General features: G+C 46.7%; 1 protein-coding gene across 5 annotated transcripts in view; it reads right to left on the bottom strand.

Annotated features, from left to right (window-relative positions):
* The window catches only part of SHANK3 (SH3 and multiple ankyrin repeat domains 3), a 748,791-nt gene that overhangs the window by 482,489 nt on the left and 239,214 nt on the right, over positions 1-27,088 (bottom strand). For all 5 annotated transcript variants that reach the window (XM_045026870.1, XM_045026889.1, XM_045026909.1 and 2 more), the window contains exon 11: positions 10,918-10,984. In XM_045026870.1, coding sequence (XP_044882805.1) covers positions 10,918-10,984 — 67 coding nt within the window. The remainder of the gene's footprint in view (positions 1-10,917; positions 10,985-27,088) is intronic.

Below are 27,088 nucleotides of genomic sequence, written 5' to 3'. Positions count from 1 at the left end.
AGGGAGGTGCGGTGGTGTGTTGATTTTTTTTCTCTTTCCCTAACTTGCAGCTGCTCTACAAAGAAGAACCTGCCATGAGACGAGAACGGCATGTCATCAACAACACTGCTAGCTCTTCCTCTGCCTGCACCTGTGAGGCCCTCACCTGACACACATCTTCACCCTGGAGGCTTCCACCCAGACCCTGGTCTTGACTTGCTGGGAATGCAGCCTGCGTGTCCCTAACAACAAAAGCCAGTCAGGGGGAACCACTGGCGTGAGAGGTGTCTGTAGGAGCCCCCACTCAGGTAGCAGGTAAGAGAGCTACAGCGTGAAGTGGTTAATTTGCATAGCATGTGGGAGCACAATGACTTCAGTGAAGGGACACACATGGAAACATCTGGGATGGAGGATGCTAGCTGACTACAGGTGACTACAGCAACACCAGAGGAGGAAGGAGAACCAGCTGCTCTACCTGGGGGACTTGAACTACCCAGATATCTGTTGGAAAAATATGCGAGCAACTTTTTGTTTCAGAAAGAAAAGGAAGTAACCAGGGGCACAGCCATTTTAAATTTGATTCCAACCAACAGGGAAGAATTGGAAGCGAATTTGAAGGTGGAAGGCAATTTGGGTGAAAGCGATTGTGAAATGAGAGATTTCATGATTCTAAGGCAACGAAAGAGTTAGAGCATCAGAATAAGGACAATGGACTTCAATAAAGTAGACTCATAGAACTGGTAGGTAAGGTTTTGTTGTGATTATCGAACCTACAAAAGTTACCCTAAGATCAACTCTAAAATGTATGTGAAAGCTCATAAGATGTTACAATAGACTCATAGAATCCTAGAACTGGAAGGGCCCCCAAGAGATCATCTAGTCCAGTCACCTACACCAAGGCAGGACTAAGTATTATCTAGACCATCCCTGACAGGTGTTTGTCTAACCTGCTCTTAAAAATCTCCACTGATGGAGATTCCACAACTTCCCCTGGGCAATTTATTCTAGTGTTTAACCACCCTGACAGGAAGTTTTCCCTAATGTCCAACCTAAACCTCCTTTGCTGCAATTTAACCCCATTGCTTCTTGTCCTATCCTCAGAGGTTAAGAAGAACAATTTATCTCCCTCCTCCTTGTAACAACCTTTTATGTACTTGAAAACTCTCTCCATCTCAGTCTTCTCTTCTCCAGACTAAACAAACCTATTTTTTTCAATCTTCCCTCATAGGTCATATTTTCTAGACCTTTAATCTTTTTGTTGCTCTTCTCTGGACTTTCTCCAATTTGTCCATATCTTTCCTGAAATGCGGTGCCCAGAATGGGACACAATACTCTAGCTGAGGCCTAATTAGCCCGGACTAGAGAGTAAGAATTGTTTCTCGTGTCTTGCTTACAACACTGCTGCTAATACATCATAGAATTATGTCTGCTTTTTTTGCAACATATTAAGTTGTGAGCTACTATAACCCCCAGATTCCTTTCCGCAGGACTCCTTTCTATGCAGTCATTTTCCATTTTGTGTGTGTGCAACTGATTGTTCCTTCCTAAGTGGAGTACTTTGACTGGTCTGTAATTCCCTGGGTTGTCCTTATTTCCTTTTTTTTGGTTGGCACTATATTTGCCCTTTCCCAGTCCTCTGTAATTTCTCCTGTCTTCTATGACTTTTCAGAGATAATTGCTAATGGCTCAGATACCTCCTCATTCAGCTCCTTGAGCATTCTTGGATGCATTTCATCAGGCCCTGGTAACTTGAAGACATCTATCTTGTCTAAGTAATTTTTAACTCGTTCTTTTCCTATTTTAGCCTCTGATCCTAACTCATTTTCACTGACTTTCACTATGTTAGACGTCCAGTCGCTACTAATCTTTTTGGTGAAAACCAAAACAAAGAAGTCATTTAGCACCTCTGCCATTTCCACATTTTCTGTTATTGTTTCCCCCCCATCACTGAATAATGGGCTTACCCTGTCCTTAGTCTTCCTCTTGCTTCTAATGTATCTGTAGAATATTTTCTTGTTACCTTTTGTGTCTTTAGCTAGTTTAATCTCATTTTGTCCTTGGCCTTTCTAATTTTGTCCTTACATACTTGTGTTATTTGTTTACAGTCATCCCTTGTTATTTGCCCTAATTTTCATTTTTTGTAGGACTCTTTTTTGAGTTTCAGATCATTGAAAATCTCCTGCTTAAGCCAGGGTGGTCTCTTGCCATACTTCCTGTCTTTCCCACGCAGTGGGATAGTTTGCTCCTGAGTCCTTAATAATGTGTCTTTGAAAAACTACCAACTCTCTTGAACTGTTTTTCCCTTTAGACATTCCCTGAGTTTGCTAAAGTCTGCTTTCTTGAAATCCATTATCTTTATTGTACTGTTTTCCCTCCTACCATTCCTTAGAATTGTGAACTCTTACTTCATGATCACTTTCACCTAAGCGTCCTTTGCCACTTTCAAATTCTCAACCAGTTCCTCTCTATTTGTAAAAATCAAATCTAGAACAGCCTCTCCCCTAGTAGCTTTCTCCACCTTCTGAAATAAAAATTGTCTCCAATACATACCAAGAACTTGTTGGATAATCTGTGCCCTGCTGTGTTATTTTCCCAAAAAATGTCTGAGTAGTTGAAGTCCCCCGTCACCACCAAGTCCTGTGCTTTGGATGATTTTGTTAGTTTATAAAAAGCCTCATCCACCTCTTCTTCCTGGTTAGGTGGTCTGTGGTAAACCCCTACCATGACATCACCCTTGTTTTTTACCCCTTTTATCCTTACCCAGAGACTTTCAACCAATCTGTCTCTTATTTCCAGGTCAACCTCAGAACAACTGTATACATTTTTAATATATAAGGCAACATTTCCTCCCTTTTTCCCCTGCCTGTCCCTCATGAGCAAGCTGTACCCTTCATACCAATATTCCAGCCATGCGTATTGTCCCATCAAATCGCTGTGATGTCAGCTATGTTATAGCTGTGTTTATTAACTAGCATTTCTAGTTCTTCCTGCTTATTCCCCATACATCTTGCATTAGTATACAGACACCTAAGATATTGATTTGATTCTCCCTACCATGTTCTCTCTGGTCCCCTCTCCCTTATCCCGGCTATAACAGCCCATGCCTGACCCTCCTACCACCCCCGATTCCGACCCTTCTCCCAGGTCTCCATCTTTTTTACTTACCTGTGGGCTTTTGTCACCTGCCCCCACCAAACCTAGTCCTCCACACTAGGTTAGCCAGTCTGTATCCAAATACAATAGCCATGAACAATAGATCAAGTTGTTACAAATGCAAGAAAACCACACAGGAAACTGTATTAGTCCAAATAAAATGACCTACAGATATAAGTAAAGGAAAGTGGTGAGATCCTACTTAGTAAACAAGAAATGTGGGAACAGAGTTACCTCTCTGAAGTTTGACCTTATTTCAACCACCAATTCAATCAATTTCCATAAGGAGGCTAAAATATGCCACCCACTTTTACTAATTTTTTGGGCTTCTTAAAAAGACTTAAAAAAAAAAAGAGTCCTCTTAACCTGGCTCATCCCCTGCCCTTCCAGCACTGCAGCTCACCTCGACTTATCTAATGGACTTTCGTTCTGCTAGGTAGGCCAGCTGGCCTTGCCCTTGTTTGAGGAACTTTGTTTTCACCTGTAAATGCTAAAAGTCATCACATGATCGTGACACCTAGTCCTCAGTCACCAGTGGGGAGACCTAATTAGCAGTGCTGCAGGGGCAAGTAAGATCCGGGATTGTATTCCCTTCCCTTCTTGTGTTATTTTCTACCCCGCTATTTCTTGCCTCCTATCCTATCTCCCTCTCTTGGCTTTTTATTGAATCCTGAAATCAATTATACTGCATTCATCCAAACTTGCCTTGTCGAAGGAGAAAGAATCCAACCAGACAGATGACAGCCCTAACAGACAGTAACTAACCAGGGTCCAAGCAGCAGGTGTTGTGGATGACTTGCCAGCCAGAGCATCCACTCAAAACTAACCAGCAGTGACACAAAAACATCAACAAAGGCCATATTTCAACCAGTTTTTCTATCCTCTCTCTCTTCCACCTTGTATCTACTTGTTTGTTAAGAACAGGATAAGTGCATGCCCTTCACACCAGGAGATAATAAAATTAACCTTATCATTGTCATCAAAGAAAGGTTCTTCTGAAAATATGAGACACTGATACTTTGACTCCAAAAGCAGAGAGACTCTGAAAAGCTCTAAGTTTGTTTTGCATAATCACGCCACCACAGTTTCAACATGTTTGTTTTAATTTCTTGTTCTTTCTTGTGTTTAATCAACAAACTTTCATTCTGAATGAATGCTTCTGGGTATTTCCCAAGTAACCAAGTAAAACCAAGGCCTCTGTTTAAAATTATTGAAACCCAAACCTATCTATTACTGTTTAACGTTGAACAGCGAAACAGTGTATAAAAACCTTAAACTCTTTTAAGCCTTTTAGATCACTATCCATACAACAGTCCCACAGGAAGAAAATCTAAGGGAAAAAAGGAGTTCAGGAGAGTTGGCAGTTTCTCAAGGTGACAATATTAAAGGCACAACTGGAAACAATCCCAATGTGAAGAAAAGATAGGAAGAAGAATAAAAGGGCAATGTGACTCCATCAGGACCTCATTAATGATCTCAAAATCTAAAAGGTATCCTACAGAAGAAGGAAACATGAACTAATTGCAAAGGATGAGTACAAAAAAAAATAGCACAAGCACATAGGGGCAAAATCAGAAAAACTAAAGGCACAAACTGAATTACTCCTAGGAAGGGAAATTAAACAGAATAAGGAGGTTCTTTAATACAGTGGGACCAAGAGAAAGCCGTAGGAAAGTGTTGGTCCTCAACTTAGTGGAGAAAGAGAGCTAATAACTGATATCAAGAAGGCTGAGCTATTTAATGCCTATTTTGCTTCTCGATTCACTAAAAAGAGATACTCAACACAATTAATAATAAAAACAGGTGGGAAGGAATGCAAATCAAAACAGGGGAAAAACAGGTTAAAGACTATTTAGATAAGCTAGATGTATTCAAGTTGGCCAGACCTGAAAAAATGCATCTAGGGTACTTAAGAAACTAACTGACCCAATCTTGGAACTGTTAGCAATTATCTTTGAGGACTCATGGAGGACAGGGGAGGTCCCAGAGGACTGGAGAAGGAGAAACATATAGTATCTATCTATGATCTAAAGAGGATCAAAGGGGATCTGGAAAATTAAAGATCAGTCAGTCTAACTTCAATACCTGGAAAGATACTGGGACAAATGACTAAATAATCAATCTGTATACACCCAGGGAATAACAGAGTTATCAGGAATAGCCAGGATGGATTTGTCAAAAACAACAAAAGCAAATCTTCCTAAGTTCCTTCTTTGATAAGGTTAATGGCCTAGTAGATAGGGCAGAAGCAGGAAATGTGATGCAGCTTTATTTTAGTAAGGTATTTGATGTAGTCCCATGTGACATTCTCATAAGGAAACTAGGGAAATGAGATCTAGATGAAATTACTGAAAGGTGGGTGTACAATCTCTCTGTACCACACACGTATAACACAAATCTGCACAATTGGTTGAAAGACGTTAATTAAAGAGTAATTATGAATGGCTCACTGGCAAACTGCGAGGGACCCTCTAGTGGGGTCCCATAGAAATGAGTCCTGGGTCCAGTGCCATTTAAGATTTTCACTAATGACTTGGATAATGGAGTGGAGAGTATACTTATAAATTTTTCAGATGACACCAAGCTGGGAAAGGTTACAAATACTTTGGAAGACAGGATTAGAATTCAAATGGACCATGACAAATTCAGAACATAAAAACGGCCATAGTGGGTCAGACCAAAGGTCCATCTAGCCCAGTATCCTGTCTTCCACGAGTGGCCAATGCCAGGTGCCCCAGAGGGAATGAACAGAACAGGGAATCATCAAGTGATCCATCCCCTGTCGCTCATTCCCAGTTTCTGGCAAACAGAGGCTAGGGACACCATCTCTGCCCCTCCTGGCTAATAGCCATTGATGGACCTGTCCTCCATGAATTTATCTAGTCCTTTTTTGAACCCTGTTATAGTCTTGGCCTTCGCAACAACTTCTGGCAAAGAGTTCCACAGGTTGACTGTGCGTTGTGTGAAGAAATACTTCCTTTTGTTTGTTTTAAACCTGCTGCCTATTAATTTCATTTGGTGATCCCTAGTTCTTGTGCTACGAGAAGGAGTAAATAACACTTCCTTATTTACTTTCTACACACCAGTCATGATTTTATAGACTTCTATCATATCCCCGCTTAGTCGTCTCTTTTCCAAGCTGAGAAGTCCCAATCTTATTAATCTCTCCTCATACGAAAGCCTGATCATTTTGTTGCCCTTTTCTGAACCTTTTCCAGTTCCAATACAACTTTTTTGAGATGGGGCGACCACATGTGCACACAGTATTCAAGATGTGGGTGTACCATGGATTTATATAGAGGCAATATGATATTTTCTGTCTTATTATCTATACCTTTCTTAATGATTCCAAAATTGACTGGCACTGCACATTGAGTGGATGTTTTCAGAGAACTATCCAACGACTGCAAGATCTCTTTCTTGACTCCAAGACCTTTTTCTTCAGTGTTAACAGCTAAATTAGACCCCATCATTGTATATGTATAGTGAGGATTATGTTTTCCAATGTGCATTACTTTGCATTTATCAACACTGAATTTCATCTGCCATTTTGTTGCCCATTCACCCAGTTTTGTGAGATACCTTTGTAGCTCTTCGCAGTCTGCTTTGGACTTAACTATCTTCAGTAGTTTTGTATCATCTGAAACTTTTGGGACCTCACTGTTTACCCCTTTTTCCAGTTCATTTATGAATATGTTGAATAGGACCGGTCCCAGTACAGACCCCTGGAGAACACCATTATTTACCTCACTCCATGCTGAAAACTTACCATTTATTTATTCCTACCGTTTGTTTCCTATTTTTTAACCAGTTACCAATTCATGAGAGGACCTTCCCTCTTATCCCGCGGCAGCTTACTTTGCTTAAGAGCCTTTGGTGAGGAACCTTGTCAAAGGCTTTCTGGAAATCTAAGTACACTATATCCACTTGATCTCCCTTTTCCACATGCAAGTTGAGCCCCTCAAAGAATTCTAATAGATTGGTGAGGCACGATTTCCCTTTACAGAAACCATGTTGACTGTTCCCCAACAAATGGTCATCTGTGTGTCTGATAATTCTATTCTTTAATATAGTCAGACTTATCAGCCTGTAATTGTCGGGATCAGCTCTGGAGCCGTTTTAAAAAATTGGCATCACATTAGCAATCCTTCAGTTAGTAGTTCTGCAATTTCACGTTTGAGTTCCTTCAGAACTCTTGGGTCAATACCAGCTGGTTCTGGTGACTTATTACTGTTACATTTATTAAATTGTTCCAAAACCTCCTCTAATGACACCTCAATCAGGGACAATTCCTCAGATTTGTCACCTAAAAAGAATGGCTCAGGTTTTGGAATCTCCCTCACAACCTCAGGCATGAAGACCAATGCAAAGAATTAATTTAGTTTCTCTGCAGTGGCCTTATTGTCCTTGTGTGCTCCTTTAGCATCTCGATCATCCAGTGGCCCCACTGGTTGTTTAGCAGGCTTCCTGCTTTTGATGTACTTAAAAAAAAAATTTGCCATTACTTTTTGGGTCTTTAGCTAGCTGTTCTCCACATTCTTTTTTGGCCCGCATAATTATATTTTTATACTTCACTTGCCAGAGTTTATGCTCCTTTCTATTTTCCTTACTAGACTTTAACTTCCATTTTTAAAATTATGCCTTTTTGCCTCTCACTTCTTGTTTTACTTTGTTGTTAGCCATAGTGGCACCTTTTTGGTTCTCTTACTATGTTTTTTAATTTGGGGTATACATTTAAGTTGAGCCTCTATTATGGTGTCTTTAAAAAGTTTCCATGTAGCTTGCAAGGATTTCACTTTTGGTGCTGTACCTTTTAATATCTGTTTAACTAATTAACTGGAGGATTTTAAGTACAGGCTGGACAAACAGATTGGTTTAGGTCAGTGGTTCTCAATATATTTACCATTGTGGGCCATATATGCAGCTCTCTATGTGTTACGTGGGCCGCATCCACACAATATATACACTGCATGTATGGCCCTGAGGATATCACATAGGCTACAGCTGTATGCTGATTGGGCCGGGGTTGAGAACCAATGGTCTAGGTTTATTGGTCCTGCCTCAGTGCAGAGGGCTGGACTTGATAACTTCTCAAGGTTCTTTCCAGCCTTAGATTTCTATGATTCTATAAATCTCAATCCCTCTCCCCCACCCCATCACACACACACCCCTTAAATGAGAAGAATCAAGGGAATAAGAAGTTATCTTCACCTCTGCACTGTGTCATTGAAGGTCGCAGCTCAGGTGAGGGCAGAGTCTGTACCTCCTCCACAATCCAATGTATTGATAGTGCGGAGGGATCCTGGAGAGTGATCATGTTGGTAGTGATGAGATTCTATGTATGATCCAGCCTCCCAGTTCTAATCAACCGGAGAGAAGAGAGCAGTTTCTATTCCCACCTCTCCTCTTCTGCAGACCCTCAAAGAGTGGGACAGAAAAGACAGACTAGCCCAACTTCAATAGTGTCTGCAAAGATCTCTTTCCTCACAGGGCATATCCACTGTCAGAGGATTTCAAGCTGTTCATGCCAAGAAAGATGAGCTGACAGGATCAGAACCAACCAGCTTCACCTGGAGTCACAGACACATTTTCAGTAGAAGCAGCTTCAACCCCGTGAATCTGGTGAAATAAACAGCTTCCCTGAACTCTACACTGCCCTGCCCCAGATCAAAGGTGTACAAATCAAATTCAAGGGGCTGAATCTCTCTAAAAAAGAAAGTAAGAACCTAGAGGAAAGCCTGATGGGTTCTGAGCTAGGAGAGTGTCCAGACGCAGAAAGTTATGGAGGTGATTGCTGATCATGACCCCTTTTACTGCCATACATGGTGGGTCTCATTTGCGATGTCCACGGCTTGTGTTCACAGCTCCACTGACAGTTCTTGGCACACAGCCGGACATGTGCAGCCCTGACAGCAGGGACCTGTAGAAGCATTATCCAAAAATTATCCTTTATAAGTTCCTGCTCTTATTGCTCAGGGCTCCATTAACCTAGAAATGCAGTGAACTTTTCTTTCTTTTAGTATATGTTCCATTACCTTACTAGACATTGATAGTAGGCAAATGAGATGATAACTAGCCAGTTCATGCTCTCCCCCTTTCTTCATGATCAACACCATCTTTGCTTTTTTCTAATCCTTTGGTATCTTCCCAGTTCTCAATGGACGTTTAAAAAATAATTTCTAGTGTTTGGAAAGTTCATTAGCTAATTCCCTTGACTTGCAGGTGCATGCCATCTGGACCTGCTGGTTTGTGTATGTTCAGTATCCCAAGTATTATTTGACCTACTTTATATCAGCAGCTATACAGTACATACAAAGTCAGCATTTTCTTCTTAATTGATCAGATGATTTCCTACAACTTTTCTCAACAGAAAGAGATTTAATAAAGCAGTTCAGTAGCTCAGCCATTCTATAATAATCATGAATGCAATCTCATTCGTCATTCATTATTGTGTTTGCTTTCCTGCCAGTACTTCTGCTTGATATACTTATACAGAGACTTCAGATTTTCCCGAGGCCCTTTGGCAGCATTAACACTCCTTTTCGCAAATGATGCGAGCTTGTTTTACCAGTATTAGGCCAACACTCTTCAGTGAGTGTATGAATGAAATGAACAGAAAGGAAAGCTCAGAAGTGACAGCTGCAGTGAAGGTTTTAGGGAAGTCAAAGGAGGAGGAGTGAGGCCCAGGATTCCCGAGAGACTAAGGCAGTAGCCCAATATTTGCTTGAACATCTACTTGAAGGTCCATACTCCTGGAAGCCCACCACTACATCTCCTTTTGCCTGGACACCCCTGTGCCCTCTGCTCGGAGCAGGCATTTGACCCACTGTGTGGAGTTAACCCTCTCCTACGAGTAAATCCTGTCAGCTCCTCCATTGCTCTAAAGGACTCCAGTGCCACCAATTTCTCAGGGAGAGAACTGGAGGAAGTTCAGCATGGGGCCTGGCTTTATGCACAGTATTGAGTTCAGCTCTGCAGAGGGTCTCTGTGTAGAGCTGCAGAGATATTGCAAAGAATGGGGATGCCCCCAGTGAATCACAGAATATCAGGGCTGGAATCTAGTCCAACCCCCTGCTCAAAGCAGAACCAATCCCCTGACAGATTTTTTTTGCCCCAGATCCCTAAATGGCCCCCTCAAGGATTGAACTCACAACCCTGGGTTTAGCAGGCCAATGCTCAAATCACTGAGCTATCCCTGCCCCCAGGACTTGGCACATTCCCTGCATAAGTGAGGAAGAGCCCTGGGTGAGTGCAACTAGCATGGAGGCTGCTGCAGCAACAGCAGCCCAGCAATGGTGGCCTGAGGTGGGCAGCATTCCTCTCCCCTGCACTGAGTCCAGCTGCAGGGCTTTAGCATGAGAGATTCCCCGTGGTGACTAACTGCCCCAAGTACACAAGAGAGGATGTGGAATTGAAAAACAGAGTTTTGGAGAGACAGTCCAACCTGGTGAATGCCCGACAGTCTGTTTATACTCTTTGGTACAGCAACCGAAACAGCCACAGTAAACAGTCCACCAAACATACTAACTACAAACAGTGACGGTTTCAGGCTGCCACACTGACTGACACAGTCAACCCCTCCTCTATCATCATGGACAGCACAAACACCCACACAGCAACCACCCACGCAAGTTCCAGCACCCAAAAACCCACAGGGAGCGCCAGACCCCTGTTACAGTAGCTCCACTGGTTTCCCTAGGCAGCGCTGGGAAATGAGAACCACTGAAATATCGCAGGACCTAAAGTGAGATAAGAGGGGAAAATAGAGTGAAAGGCCAAACTCACCAACGTCAGACTCTTTGTGGGTTTTGATGATTTCAGCCAGTTCAAAATTTCCTGCAATGATGGCCACCTGAAAAGAGAGGAAGGGAGGAGGAGTGAATGATTCTGAGCTGCACTATTCCCCAGGAAAGACCAGGCCTACTAGCACAGAGGAAACTGCTATACCACATGGGCTGGCAACAGCCATTCGCTGTGGCAGACTGCCACAGCCAGCACTCCTCCTGGCTTGGCCCAAAAGTAGCATACACAGCCAGCACCTTTGAGGTGGCATCCTGGTGCCAACAGTGACCCACATTCCTCCTGCAATGACTCCTACACTCAGAAGTGACAGAGAGCGCAGAGCTCAGAGGAGGCTGAGTAGTGACGCTTCCACTACTAGCTGGGGATTAAATTCGGGGCTTGTAGTTGCTGCTGAAAAATTCTCACACCTGGAGCTTGTTAGGAAAACATTTACTCTTGGTTATTTCCCAGTAACTGAACTGTCTGCAGGTCTTGCCTTGGCAAAGCCACAGATCTGTGTTATGCTTGTTCCAAGCTGTGCAGGCCATGGAACCTCTTCAAAGCAGGTAGCTGTTGCGGGCAGCCTGCTCCAGACAATGGCCACAACACTCTAAACCAAGATTAAATAAAGCCCTGCCCATTAACCAGCTTGTAGTATGGCAAAGATTCTCATAGTACTCAAAGGAGCAAGGAAAGAAGTGAGGTTGAATGTAGATCTGAACAGGAAACACATGCAGAGAATTCTAGTTACTAGTTAGGATCCCTTTTTCCCCTTCAAGGAATTGCTGCTACTCATCCTCACTCCTGGGAAACTAGACACCACTAGCAATCCTCAGGAGGGCTAATATGGGATTAAGTAGACAGCAAGTGAAGGACTAGTCTCCAGAAATGAGCATCCAATCGAGACAGTAGAGGAAAAGTATGAATTGAACTCTACGTAGAGCCTTCTTACACATTCAGACTATTAAAGCATTACAAAGACAAGCTGCCGGAGTTGGTACTGCCGAGCACAGTGAGTCCTAACATCTGGTACCTGCAACCCTTTCTGGTTGTAACAAGTCTGAACATAAAATGTCATCTGTTTAAACAGCCTCTGGGCCAAAAATCTCTTGCTCGTTAGACTTATCTCCACATGCAACAACCCACCAGGATGATTTGCAAAAAGGCTTAATCCTGCCCATGGGAGTAATTTACAGCCCCTTTACACAGGGTCAGAGAGCGTAAGGCCAGAGGGCCCGCCAGATCATCCAGTCTGACCTCCTGTACATCACAGACCACCAACCCCACCCAGCTTCTGCACACTAAACCCTACAGCCCAAATCAGACCAAAGCATCATAGCCCTCAGAGACTAGACTGTGCTGTGCCACAGGGAAATAACAGGAGGGACCGCAGGGCACCAGTGCCTGAGGCCACTGCAATAGGAGGGAAATGATTAAGTGACATATAAGCAGATAACCTGGCAGTGACCCACACCCACATGTGGAGAGGATGGGGAAAAAGCTCCAAGGTCACCGCCAGTCTGACTTGGGGGACAATTCCTTCCCAACCCCACATATGACGATCAGTGAGACTGAGCATGTGGGCAAGAGCCAGCCAGCCATGCACCTGAGAGAGAGAATGCTCAGTGCCATCTGGGAGCACTAGACCACTCAGCCCAGTGTCTCATCTCCAGACGAGGCCATTCCTGATGCTTCAGAGGAGGAGACAAAAACCACCACGATGCATTGGCCAGAGGATCCCTTCATGACCCCTGCAGTGAACAATCTCAGCCCTGAAGCATGAGATTGTTAGGAATGTAAGGCATAAGCTGAAAGTGAGCCCCCGAACTATTGAGCCTTGACCCCTACTACCACCAACTGTCCTGTCATGCCGTCACACTCTTGCATTCATCCTGCTCTCTCTTAAAACTAATTACGTTGTTTGCTCCCCACAGCTTGTACTGGGAGGCTGCCTCAGAACCTCACTCCTCTGATGGTTAGAAACCTGCTTCTAATTTCCAGCCTGAGTTTGTTCATGACCAGGTTTGTTTGGGTTTGTTCTAGTGTAAGTTTGTTCGGGGAGGGGAGGAGCTGGGGGCGGGAAGAGGCGCAGAGAGAGCAGGGCATTGGAGAGGGAGCAGAGTTGGGGTGGGGCCTCAGGGTAGAGACGGGGTGGAACACCCCCAGGGAAAAAGAAAAGTTAGTGTCTATGGTTGTGCCAACACTGCCCTTCAGCCTCAATAGTTCATCACCCTCCCTGGTGTTTACCCCCCGTTTATCGAGACCAATCAGATTCGCACCTCCCCCCACTCAGTTTTCTGTTTGCCAGGCTAAACAAGCCAACCTCCTCCATTCTCCTCTCCTAAGACAGGCCCTCCATTCCTCTGATCATCCTAGTAGCTCTTCTCTGCACCTGGTCCAGTTTAAAGTCATCTTCCGTGAACATGGGTGCCCAGGAAATGCCTCACCTGATACACCCTAGGATCACATTTGCCTTTTTGCACAGCTGCATCACACTGGTGGCTCAGAGTCATCCACTGATTGACCCCCACACCCAGGTTTCTCTCCTCTTCTGTCACTTCCAACTGAAGAGCTCCTAACTTGTAGCAGAAATTCTCATTAGACCCAAGTGTATGACCTTGAATTTTGTACTACTGAATTTCATCCCATTTCTGTCATTCCAGGTCTTCAAAGTCACCCAGATCCCCTTGTACCGTTCTGATCCTCCTGTGTATTGATGGTGCCTCCCAACTTCGTATCATCAGCAAATATCAGCACACTCCTACTGTTTGTGTTAAGGTCATTAATAAAAATATTGAATAAGATTGGTTCCAAGACCAACTAGGAGAATTCCACTAGTAACCTTTCTCCAGTCCGACAGTTCATCTTTTAGCACAACCCCTTACCATCTCCCTTTAGCCAGTCCCTTATCCACCATACAATTCTTGTATTGATCCCCATCTTCCCTAATTTAACTAATAATTTCCTGTGTGGAACTAGGTTAAATGCTTTGCTGAAGTCCAAGTATATTAGATCTGCATTTCCCTCATCTAAAAAACCAGTAAATATAGTCTGGCCTATGTCGCTTCAGAACCAAGATTGGCAGGATAATTGTTTGCTGCAGATGAAAGTTTGACAGCACTCTGAGCAAGAATGTAGGTCATAGCAATTTTATCCTTGTAATCACTTGTAATGGGCACACGAGCCACGAGATGCTGAATCACTCTCACAGTTCAGGCGCATGTTATTGCCACCAGAAATGCTATCTTCAGAGATAGGTGATAAAAAAGCAAAGTCTGTGAAAAGTTTAAAGGATGAAATCCATGAGCCAAGTAGAATTATGTTCAAATCCCAAGCAAATGATGCCCCAACAGACTGTTGGGTACACACACAAAGGCTATTTACCAGTAACTATAGTTCTTTCTGCGTGATTGTCATTGCATATACCCTCCTGGGAAAGGTACCCCCTGCTACACAAGATGCTGGAACTTTCTGGGAACGTGTGACTACGGGGACTGCACAAATGCTGTTGTGTGGCAATGAACATTAAGTGCCCAAGAAAGGTACAGCCCCAGTTCCCTCAGTTCCTTTACAGGAACACCAGAATCCACAGATACAGAAAACCTCTACGGAATAGGGGAAGATAGGCAAGGAGTTTAAATATGCAAAGGCAGCTTCTTTGAAGAACGAGAGACAGGTGTTTAATTAGCAATAAGGGATGCTGCAAACAGGCAGAGGTGTTAGAAACAGAGCTTTATGATGAGGCTCTGATGTTGGTCCCCACTGACCAGACCCAGATCTGTATTTCTGCACCTCTGGTCCCACACCAATCTAGTTGTCTTCTGAAACCTGACCCCCCACAGCAGCCTCCAGCCTTGCCTCCCTATATGAGATCAGCTCTCGGATACAGAGCACCTGGCTCAAGCTGACCCCAGGCAAGACCAAAGTGTTGCTGATCAGAAAAGGAAATGCTTTAAAGAGCTGGCCAAGCCATGGGCTCCACCTTTCACTGATGTTGCACAGCCCCCATTCATCAAAGCGGTGCAAAGCCTCAGAGTCCTGTTTGACTCCTCACTAAGGGTATATCTACAATACCCGCCGAATCAGCGGGTAGTGATCAATCTATCGGGGATCGATGTATTGCGTCTCGTCTAGACACTATACATCGATCCCTGAACGCTCTCCCCGTCGACTCTGAAACTCCACCAGGGCAAGAGGCGGAAGCGGAGTCGACGGGGGAGCAGCGGCTGTCGATCCCATGCCGCAAGGATGTGAAGTACGTCAATCTAGATCGATCTAAGATACATCGACTTCAGCTACACCTCTCCCCCCCCAATGTAGACCAGGCCTAAGCCTGAATGACCAGTGACTAAAAATGCCTTCTTCCACCTGCAGCTCACTAAGAATCTTTGTCTCTCCCTCCTGAATGAGGGCCTGGCTACAGTACAATATGCATTTGTCACCTGCCGGCTTGATTACTGTAATTCCCTGTAACTGAAATTAAATGTGAAGATGATGTAGAGGCTCCAGCTGGCACAGAAGGCAGCTGCCTGCCTCCTCCATGGCCTAGACCACCATGAGCACATCCAGCCTGTGCTCAAGTCCCTCCATTGACTCCTGGTCAGCTTCTGAGGCCGGTTTAAGGCTTTGGTCCTAATTTTCAAAGCAATTAATGGCTCATGCCCTGTTACATCAAAGACTGAATTCAATCACAAAGCCTAGACAAAGCACGTGAGAGCTGGGGATAAAGCACTCTCTGTCGAAAGGCTCGGGATGTGGCACAATCTGTCAGAAGAGATCAGATGAATCTAGAGTCCTACCCCTGATAACGACTATGGCTTCAACCCCTGGCTTGACTCCTGACTCTGTCCCCGGCTCTGGTTCCTGGATCCTGACTCTCTAACCCTTAGGCCTGACCCACTCATGCCCTCACCCCTACAGAAAGGTACTAGGGAGATCACTTTCAAATTTTCTCCTTAATACAGTCACCCTCAAGGGACACAGAGCCACGCTTTGGACACCCTGGTTTAAAGATGCCAGTGAAATCTGACAGAGTTCTCCTGAGCAGTCCAAATCCTCATCCATTAAGGTGCCAAGATCCAACTCACTGGGAGAAGGGACCTTAGATTTCAGTGCAGAGTGAGCTGCTTCTTCCAAGATGAATCTGGGGACACTGGTGATATCCAAAGTAACTTATTTGCAAAAGAAATCTGAACACCAGTGTCTGCCCACGCTAGGGCCACCACAGTTAAATGATTCATCTCTTGCTTCACTTTTGGAAGCCCTGAAGGGAGCAGAAGAAATAAGGGAGAAGCAAAAGGGAGACCTCAGGGCAAACAGAGTACAAAGGCATCTGAATGGACTCCTAAGTCCCGCTCACTTCTTCATAAAACAAGAGGAAAATCTGATTCATCACTGACTCCATCCAACACCACTCATGTTGATGGAAATATCTGCAAATCAGGTTGTCCGTTAGAAGGTTTTCCTGCCCTGCCACAGAACAGCTTACAGGGTTATTGGATTTCATATGCATTATTCCCTCTGTCTCTTTTCCACTTGGTGATTCCGTATTGCCTGTAAGAATCTCTGCCATTTTTCCTTTCTCAGCAAAGACATTGCTTAAGAGATCAGGTTCTATGAGCTCCCCAGCCATTGGAGTATTGGAGGAATCTATTCCAAATACCAGTGCTGGGTGGAAAAAAGGAAACTGTTGGAGCCCATTCTGAGGAACAGGCCACGATAGCAGGAATTAACAGACAGGAGGAGGACCACACACAATTCTCCTAAGCTTGTCCCAACTTGCTGCATAGAGACATTTTAGCTAAGCATGGCAAGGTCAAATTTTTAAACTGACAAAGAAGGAGGCTGCCATGCTAGAGGCTATAAGCCTGAAATTCAGAGGCAGGATATGACTGAATTTCAGGTGGGTAATAACTGGCTTGGTAACTTTCTACATTTCCAGAAAATACTTTCAGAGCAGGCAAATAGAAAGTGCTCTGCAGCATAGATTCGAGGGAGTCTCTCGGTAGGCTCCAAGAAAGATATTCATAAACTTATGCTGAGCTTTAGCTTCCTCCACAAGAGAAGGGGTCTTCAAAAAACTGTCTCAGCCCTTCACATATTGAATTTGCATGAGTCTGTCACCCAAGAGACCTTGCTGACAAAGATGAGCAGACACCATTCCTGGATGCTTGGTGAAGATAAGGGAAGAAGCTGAGAGGAGGTACTATCCCGGTACTCAATTCACAGTGCTTTATTGAGATATGTAAGGATAGATCTGAAAGATACAGTGCTCAACCTAGTCCTGGCAAAGCAGGGAGAGGATGATGGCACTGTTACCATGCTATGCTTCCTTGAGAAAAGAAAACTGGGAGAATACAAACCAATTCCACTGAATGTCACTGCAAAACCTGGTGTATTGCTTTCAGATGGATCTCACCCAACCAGTGTCTTACGAGAAAGGGCATGGGGGTAGGCATAGCAGGAGGGAGAGTTCCTCAGCATCTGTAGATTCAAGTAGTCTTTTGGCAGGGGCTGTAAAGGCATTCCAAGAGCTAATCCTTCATATTTCTCATGCCCTTGATATTCCCGTATGTTCTACACAGTGCAAAAGGGTAGCATTTTATAGAATTGCACCATGGCCTATTTTCTGGAATCCAAAATGACAGATAGCCATAGTGCAAAGAGGACCAAATCCAGTGAGACATGCTCTGTGAGCAGCCTTACTGCAGTGAGATCAATAACGTCTGCAGTGACTTTAAGAAAGGATTCCTAGCGCTGGACAGCTGGCTTATTTCATGAGATTTGGTATAGGTTGCTTCATCTTCTCTGTGAAGCTCCTAATTCTTTCTTCCAATCTAACCATCTTTTCCCCTCCCACTGGGGACTGAACATTCTTTCCCCTCCCACTGTACTGTAGGATCACTGTGATTTCTTGACTCCCAGGCCCCAAAAAGGAGCTGTCCCTGCACTTCCAATCAGTGAAACACAGGACATTTGGGCAAGAGGGTCTGTATCTAATGCCAAGGAATAGAAGGCTCAGATCCATGCCTGAGGCCAAGCCCCCTAAAGGCTAACTGCTTTCACACAATACGATGGTCCATGCATCCAGACCTAAGGACAATCCAAAAGTGAGGATGCGCCCATGCAACCCTATGAAGGAGCCATTTTAAAATTCAGGGCAAAGAACAGAAGGAGCCATTCAAATGTAGCTATACAACAGGGAGAGGCTAGAAGCTCTGGGATTTAAGCCAGATTCAGTCAAGGCAGGAATTGCACGAGTCACTCCACACACAGCTTTGCTAGAGTACGGGACACCCAACCTGCAGGATCCTCTACTATTCAAACCCAAACCCAAACCCTAAAAGAGAACTAGATAAATTCATGGAGGTTAAGTCCATTAATGGCTATTAGCCAGGATGGGTAAGGAATGGTGTCCCTAGCCTCTGTTCGTCAGAGGATGGAGATGGATGGCAGGAGAGAGATCACTTGATCATTACCTGTTAGGTTCACTCCCTCTGGGACACTTGTCGGCAGACAGGATACTGGGCTGGATGGACCTTTGGTCTGACCCAGTATGGCCGTTCTTATGTTCTTAAGCACTCCTCGAGCTTTGCCAATGCACAGCTTCAGGACCCTCAGCCACCTTTTACTCCAGCTCGGTTCTGCTGCTGCCACCCACTCTGCTATTCCAACCCTTCCCCATGCACACCCAGCTCAGCCAATGCACCCCATTCCTGACCCGGTGAGGAGGGTTGCACTGTGTCTGTGAGGATGTTTACCTGCAAGTGAAGGCATGCTGTTTGAAGCTGATGCTACCCCTGTGCATGAGGTACCTCTCCCCACCAATGGGGCAGGGCACAGACCCTGGGAGACTGACTGGAGACACACCTTTCCTTGAATCCCCTCTTCTGCCTATTTCCTGTCCCCAAAACGTGGCTCCCGTTCAGCAAGGATGCAGTGGTCAGGCTGCCACTGCAATTTTCTGCCTATTTGCAACATACATTAATCATCACAGTTTCACCTGTGCGCAATCCGTTCTGTAACAGGAATGAGAAGATCCCTCGGCCTCTGCTGCTCTCCCCATGGGAGATATGCTGACACAGGCCTGGGATAAAAATAGCCCAGGGTTTATCACTAGTACTGTAATGTCCTGCCAAAACGTAACGCTCTAAGAGACCATCTGCAAACTATGGATCTCATTTCCTATTAGCAGAAGCAGCACAGCAGCTTTTTACTGAATGGTCCCAAATATCAAACCAGAAAACTCTAGACTACAGAAAGAAATAATGACAGACCCTGGCCCCCATGGCAGCCAGGTGTGTGGCAGGATGAGTTTCCCCCCATCTCAGACCCATGGCAGCTTGGCCCATGGCAGCATGAGTTTCCTCAATTATGCCAGTTGCTGGCTATATTAGGGAATCTTCCATCCAGGCCTTCAGGGCTGCTCCAATTGCTCCACACCTGTTGCTGTGATGGTTTATGGCAGCTCCCATTGGGTAGGTCTACACTGCAATTAAAAACCCGCAGCTGGCTCTTGCCAGCTGACTTGGGCTCGGGACTCAGGCTAAGAGACTGTTTAACTACAGTATAGATGTCTGGGCTTGGGTGGGACCCTGAGCTCTAGGACCCTGCGAGGTGGGAGGATCCCAGAGACTGAGCTTCAGCCCGAGCCAGAATGACAACACCACAGTTAAACAGCTCCACAGCCCGAGCCCGAGTCCACTGGCAGGGGCCAGCCGCAGGTGTCTAATTGCAGTGTAGACCTACCCATTGAGGCCACCCCCAGTCCTGCCTTTCTCTCTCTGCCAGCAGCGGTGGCTTTGGTGTCACAGAGGGATTTCCTTAGAAGGGATTTTTCGGTCTCTTCATAATTTATACTAGCGTTTTTGCTCTCTATTTCCTCAGGCCCTGCAAACTGAGTTGTGCTCTGCACTGGACTTATTCCCTCTCCCACACATCTGGAATGGTCAAGGGGGCTGCATCTCTGGGTATGTCTACACTTCCCACGTTACAGCGTGGCCGCAGCAGCACTGTGACGTGGGCAGTGTAGTCACGCTTTATTGCTGGGGGAGAGCTCTAATGAGTGGTGGTAGTTTTATTACTTGGAGCACGGCTCCTGGTGATAAAGCACTGTCTATACTGGTGCTTTTCAGCGCTAAAACTTTTGTCGCTCAGGGGGTGTTTTTTCACTCCCCCTGAAAGTGGCTGTGTAGACACAGTCTCTGTTCTTCCTTGGAATTTTCACTAAAGGACACTGCAGTTTCCTCTGAGAGGAGGGACAAACCACAGGTCACTTGGGACAGACAATACAAATCAGCAGACATTAAATCCCACGGGTTCAAAGAGGAAACCTCACTGTATTCATGCTCGTCACAGAAAGGCAATGGCATGGCAGACCTGGACAGAAACAAACACTCAAACAACATTAATTCTGCCTTGTAGCAACATCATGCAATGAAGACAGCTCACTTATCAGTACTTGCTACGCTTCAAGCATCGCCTTTGCATTCATGCTTGTGGGATACTGTGCCCCTGGTGTAGCACTGTGGAAGTGCCTTCAAAAGCTGTGTTTGTTGGGGGATCACGTGTGCATAACAGTGGCACCGTATTCTACATTGGGGGGCCCTCCCTGAATAAACTCAGGTCCTGACTGTATAGAGAACACCAAGGTAGAGCAGTGGGTGGGGGGCAAGTATGAATGTACAGAGGTGACTATCAAAGAACAACAATTACTGGTAACTAACCTCCCTTCCTTCAAGGCCTCTGTGCTTTCACACTTGTGGGAGTTCGGGAGCAGTGCCCCCTAGACAGAAGGTAGGCAAGCAGTTCTTTAATGGAATATGCACTGCAGCACCACTCTCTCCAAAACAGGCATCAGAACCAAGGCCAGAGAACAGTGCTGGGTGAAAGTATGCACTGAACTCCAGCTTGCTGCTTTGCAGGTGTCCACCAGCAATACGCATCTAGGCAATCTACCAGTGCTGCAGAGGAGGGCCTCTAATGGAGTGCAGAGGGAAGAACTGGTGTCCTAGCTCAGACAGAACAGTGCTCTATACAACTTTTTAATAAGTTGTGATACCCTTTATTAGGAAATAAGTGGGTCCCCCCAGAATTTACCTGTCATTTTTTCTAAAGGTCTTGGTCTCCTCTAGTTAAAAACAGAGCATAATTTCACATCTAGGATATGAAAATGTGCTTCCCCTGGATGTTAATAGAGACTTGAGAAGAACATAGAGTAGGAAATATATTGAGAAAGATGGAAGTTGGACAACACCTTAGGTATGGAGCGAGGAAGCATTGTCATCTTGTCCTAGACCACAGTGGCAGGCAGAGGAGCCCTTAATGCACTGAGATCGCTAACTCCCCAGCAGAGATGACTGCAGTGAGGAAGACCATCTTCAAAAAAAGAAGGTTACTCTCCTTCTCATAACTTTTGTTCTTTGAGATGTGTTGTTCACGTCCATTCCAAACAGGTGTGCGCGTGCCACATGCACGATCGTTGGAAAGATTTCCCTTAGCAGCACCCATCGGGTGGGCTATGGAGCCCCCTGGAGTGGCGCCTTTATGGCGCTCAATATATGACCCAGCCAACCAGACACCCCTTTACTTCCTTCTTGATGGCTACTCTGACAGAGGGGAAGGAGGGTGGGTGTTGGAATGGACGTGAACAGCACATCTCAAAGAACAACAGTTACGAGAATGTGAGTAACAGTTTTTTCTTCTTCAAGTGCTTGTTCACATCAATTCCAATCAGGTGACTCCCAAGCTATACCCTGGAGGAGGGGTCAGAGTCAAGGAACCACTGATTGGCGCACTGCTCTGCGGAAGGCTGCATCATCTCTGGCATGATGGGTGATAGCGTAGTGAAAGGTGAACGTATGCACTCATGACCAAGGAGCTGCTCTGCAGATCTCCTATACCAGCACTTGGGCCAGAAATGCCTCTGAAGAGGCTTGAGCTCTTGTGAAATGAGCCGTAATAGGAGGAGCGGGGGCCTTGACCAGCTCATAGCATGTGTGGATACAATCTGTGATCCAAGATGAAATATGCTGAGAAGAGATCGGGCGTCCTTTCATCTGATCTGCCACTGCCATGAATAGTTGGTTCGATTTTCTGAACGGCTTAGTACACTCAATGTAGAATACCAATGCCCTCTGGACATCCCGTGAATGAAGCCGTTGTTCTCAGGCACTGATGTGAGGCTTGGGATAAAACACTGGCAGGAAGATATCTTGGGTGGTATGAAAATGTGACACCACCTGGGGAAGAAAAGCATGGTGAGGCCTGAGTTGCACCTTGTCCTTGTGGAAGACCGTGTAAGGTGGATCAGAGGTTAGTGCCTTCAGCTCAGACACCCTCCTAGCTGATGTAATAGCGACTAGGAAGGCCACCTTCCAGGACAAACAGAGCAAAGAACAAGTTGCCAGTGGCTCAAAGGGGGGCCCCATAAGCCTGGATAATACCAAGTTAAGGTCCACGCTGGTACTGGCAGACAAACATGTGGGTATAACCTTTCCAGCCCCTTCAAGAAACGCCCCACCATGGGACTGGCGAATAAACAACGGCCGGACGCTCCCGGGTGGAAGGCCAAGATGGTCATGAGGTGTACCTTAATAGAGGACGGTGCAAGGCCTTGTTGTTTCAGGTGTAGGAGGTACTCTAAGATGAGTGGAACTGGTGTCTCTAAGGGAGGTGTATGATGCTCTTCATACCAGCATGTGAACCTTTTCCACTTGGCTAAATAAGTGGCCCTGGTGGATGGTTTCCTGATGCAAAGAAGGACATTCCTGATAGGACTTGAGCACAGGAGCTCCGTCAGATTAACCATGAAGCTTCCAGGATGTGAGATGGAGGGACTGAAGGTCTGGGTGGTGAAGGTGACCAGGGTCCTGTGTGATTAGGTTGGGGCAGAGTGGTAGACCTATCGAGACCGATCAACTCCAAAAGCGTGGTGCACCAATTATGATGGGGCCATGATGGAGAAAGGAGGATTACCTTCGCCTTGTCTCTGCGGATCTTGAGCAGAACCCTTTGCATGGGAGGGACCGGCGGGAAGGCATACATGAGGTGATCTCCCCAGGGTAGTAGGAACATGTCCGAGAGGGAGCCTGGGCTGTGGTTCTGAAAGGAGCAGAACATCAGGCATTTCCTGTTGTTCCTGGTGGAAAAGAAGGTCGACCTGGGGAAATCCCCACCTTTGGAAAATAGAGTGAATGACATCCGGTCGCATGGACCACTTGTGATTGTGGAACGATCTGCTGAGGTGGTCCGCTAGTTTGTTCTGCACTCATGGGAGATAGAATGCCTCCATGTGAATGGAGTGGGCTATGCAGAACTCCCGAAGTTGAAGGGTTTCTTGACATAGGGGAGAGGAACGTGCTCCCCCCTGCTTGTTGATGTAAAACATGGCAGTGGTGTTGTCTGTCATCACTGCCACACACTGGCCTTGTAGTATGCACAGGAATGCTTGGCAGGCCAATCATACCGCTCTCAGCTCTCTGATACTGATGGGAAGAGAGAGTTCATCTTGCGACCATAGCCCCTGTGACTGGCAGTCCCCCAGGTGTGCACCCCAACCCAACGATGATGCATCCGTTACCAGGCTCAAGGTGGGCTGTGGGCTGTTGAAAGGAATCCCTCACACACTGTACAGGGGTCGAGCCACCACTGGAGGGACTGGAGTACTTGCTGTGGCAACGTAAGTACTGAGTCCAGCCTGTCATGCCATGGGCAATATACAGAAGCGGGCCACGCTTGGAGTGGCCTGAGCCTGGCATGCCTGACCACCATGGCAGAGGAGGGCCAGGCAGCCCTGAGCAGTAGTAGTGGGGTACTGCATGATGCTCTGAATGATGCCCACTATGGCTTGAAATCATGTCTCTGGTAGGTACACTTTCGCTTGTACCAAGTCCAGCACCACTCTGATGAATTCTGTTCTCTGGGTCGGTGATAGGGTTGATTTGTTCATGATGAGGAGGAGTCCTAGTCTCTGAAATGTGGATTTGACTAGTCGGACGTGAGTCTCCACCTGCTCCCTGGAATGGCCCCGCAGCAGCCAGTCGTCTAGGTAGGGATATACCTGTAACTGCCTCCTGTGGAGAAAGACTGCTGCTACCGACATGCACCTGGTGAATATCCGGGGCACAGTGGATAGGCCGAATGGGAGGACCATGACCTGGTAATGTTTGTGGCTGACCACAAACGGCAGAAACCGTCTGTGCTGAGGTTGAATGGCTATGTGGAAGTACGTGTCTTTCATTTTGAGGGCAGCGTACCAGTCGCCCGGATCCAGGGAAGGGATGATTGTGCTCAGGGAGACCATGTGGAATTTCAACTTTACCATGAACCTGTTGAGTCCAGGCAAGTCTAAAATGGAGACCCCTCCTTTGCCTTGGGGATGAGGAAATAATGGGAGTAGAATCCCTTGCCCCTTTGTTCCTGAAGAACCTCTTCCTCTGCCTCTACATCTAGGAGCGATTGCACCTCCTGGATAAGGAGCTGCTCATAAGAAGGGTCCCTGAAGAGGGACGGGGAAGTGGGGTGGGAGGGAAGGAGCAGAACTGGAGAGAATATCCCACCTCTACCACGCAAAGAACCCAGTGGTCCAATGTTATTAGGGACCATGCATGGTAGACGTAGAATGAGTGATTCAAAAAGTAAGGGGGAGGATCCAGTGTCATGTCAGGTACGCCGTCCTTGGGCAACCCTTCAAAAGGCCTGCGTTGAGCCCGACTATGGCTTGGTCGGGCCCTGGCCTCGTCCTGACTGGGAGTGGGCAGGTTTGTGCCTAAAATTTCTAGGCCGCTGTCTGTAAAAGTCTTGTTTAGAGTGAGGAGGGTAGGACTGTTGCTATTGGGGTTGGGGCTTGAAATGTTTTTGCTGGGATATGCATCCCCAGCGACTTCATCATTGCCCAAGAGTCTTTTAAGCTGTGCAGCTTAGAATAACCCTGAGCCCTCGGCTGATAGGTCCTGCAGGGTTTGCTGCACTTCTGGAGGTAGACCAGATGCCTGCACCCAGGCACCCCTTCTCATGGCTAGGCCAGACGAAATTGTGCAGGCGTAAAAGTTCGCTGCATCCAGGGAAGCTTGAAAGGAGGTCCTTGCTACCGACTTCCCTACTTCAACAATAGCCGTAAATTCGGCTCTGGAGTCTGATGGTATAAGTTCCTTATACTTCAACATGGAGGCCCACGAGTTGAAGTAGTATCTGCTAAGGATAGCTTGTTGATTATCTATTCTTAGCTGCAGGCCTCCAGTTGAACAGACCTTCCTACCAAATAGGTCTAACCGTTTTGACTCCTTTGACTTTGGAGTCAGCCCGTTGCCCCGTGTTTCTTTCTCATTAACCACGGCAACCACCAGAGAACACGGCTGTGGATGAGAAAACAAATACTCATATTCCTTGGATGGGACAAAGTACTTGCATTCGACGCCCCTTGCAGTGGGGGGATGGATGCCAGTGTCTGCCAGAGCTTTTTCATGTTTCTCCGTATAGTTTTAATCAGGGGCAGAGCGATTCTGGATGGACTCTCCAGCGTTAGGATATCGACCATAGGGTCCTTAGGTTCGATAACCTCCTCCGCCTGAAATCCCATGTTGCGGGTGATCCTGCGCCAGAGGTCTTGCTGTGCCCTATGGTCTATTGGTGGAGGTCCAGAAGCCGAGGCCCCTTCCACTGCCTCGTCAGGGGACAAGGATGATGGGGCTAGGGGTGGCACGGAGTCCTCTTATCACTGAAGCTCTCTGGCCTCCTCCTGTTTGATATCTGGGCCCCATGGGCTGACCCTTGTTGCGGCGATGGTAGCCTGGTCCACCATCGGTGTTGTTGCCGTGGCAGCCTCTGTGATGACCTGGGCTGCCTACTCATGGGAAGTACCAGTCTCTGATCCCTTAGGGCCTGGGCAATCCCTAGGCAGTTGAGGTGGCCTGGGTTTGGAGATGACCAAATGGGAGCCCCTGGAGAATGAACCCTGGGCCTGGTGATAAGCCCAGTGAGTCCAAAAGGGCCACTGCAGCTGAGGCTGCCAGCACAGAGGCCAAGCTACATATGCCTCACTCCTATGTCTGTGGGAACAGCACCCACTGTGGCGGGAATAAAATGATTCTGCATCCGAGTCTGACGACCCCGATGTGGACTTGGATGACCACGGCGGTGCCAACCGGTATTGCACAGGGGGTTGGTGCCGAGAGCTGGGTGCCGGAGATTGGTGCCGCTCCGTCGGTGCTGTAGGTCGGTGCCGCTCCACCAGTGCCAGAGATCGGTGCCGCTCCACCAGTGCCGGGGATCTGGATTGCCTGGCCGGCACGAGGGAGAAGTATAAGGGGTCCTGAGATGGCTGCTGGTGCGTGGGCAATGGCGAGCAGGAGTGGTGCAGATGAGAACGGCGCCGTGCAGGAGAAGGAGAATACCACATCATAGCCGGCTTTCCCCCAGATGGCGCCGGGTGTGGAGGTACAGAGGGCTTGTCCCTGACCACCAAGGGTTGCAGTGCTGTCAACTCCCTGGCAGCTTCAAAAGTGTCCAGGGTGGAGGGGAGTTCCAAGTCCTCCACCTGGCACTGCCTGTCCAGGGAGTCACTGGGCGCCGGACTCAACGGTCCTTCCCGGGGAACCAAAGTCAACGGTGCCAACTCTTGACCCTTGGGTGCTGAGTGCTCCTTCTTGGGACGCACTGTTGATACACCTGGAGGCTGAGACACCTTCAACCTCGGTGAGCGGCCTCTGTCCATTTTCTTCCGCTTGTGCATACCGTCGAGTGGGAACGGTGTTAGGGAGCGGTGCTGAGGGTCTCTGGACTCTTTCCTCACTGCTGTATCACGCACCGATTCACTCGGTGCCGGAATCCCGTGCTCCGAGGTGGGTTGAGGACATAGAGCGCACTCTCATCAAAAGCTGTTTCAGATGGAAGTGCCACTCTTTTTTCATTCTGGGTCGAAAGGACCTGCAGATTTTGTACCTGTCTGTTTGGTGCTCTTCCCCGAGACACTTCAGGCATGCATCGTGGAGGTCACCCATTGGCATAGGCTTACAGCAGGTCCCCAGAGCCGAGGGAAGGAAAGCGATAGGGTGGAACCCCGGTCCCTAACCAAAAATATAACTCTAAACTATGCTGAACTAAGAACTGAAATCTAAGCTAAACCTAACGAACAAGCTAAGGGAAGCACATAAAGGTGCCACTCCAGGGAGTTCCA

Source organism: Mauremys mutica, chromosome 1 (genome assembly GCF_020497125.1).
Source record: "Mauremys mutica isolate MM-2020 ecotype Southern chromosome 1, ASM2049712v1, whole genome shotgun sequence".
NCBI lineage: Eukaryota > Metazoa > Chordata > Testudines > Geoemydidae > Mauremys > Mauremys mutica.
Note: the sequence above shows the minus strand (reverse complement) of the source record. Positions and strands in the feature narration are given on the sequence as shown.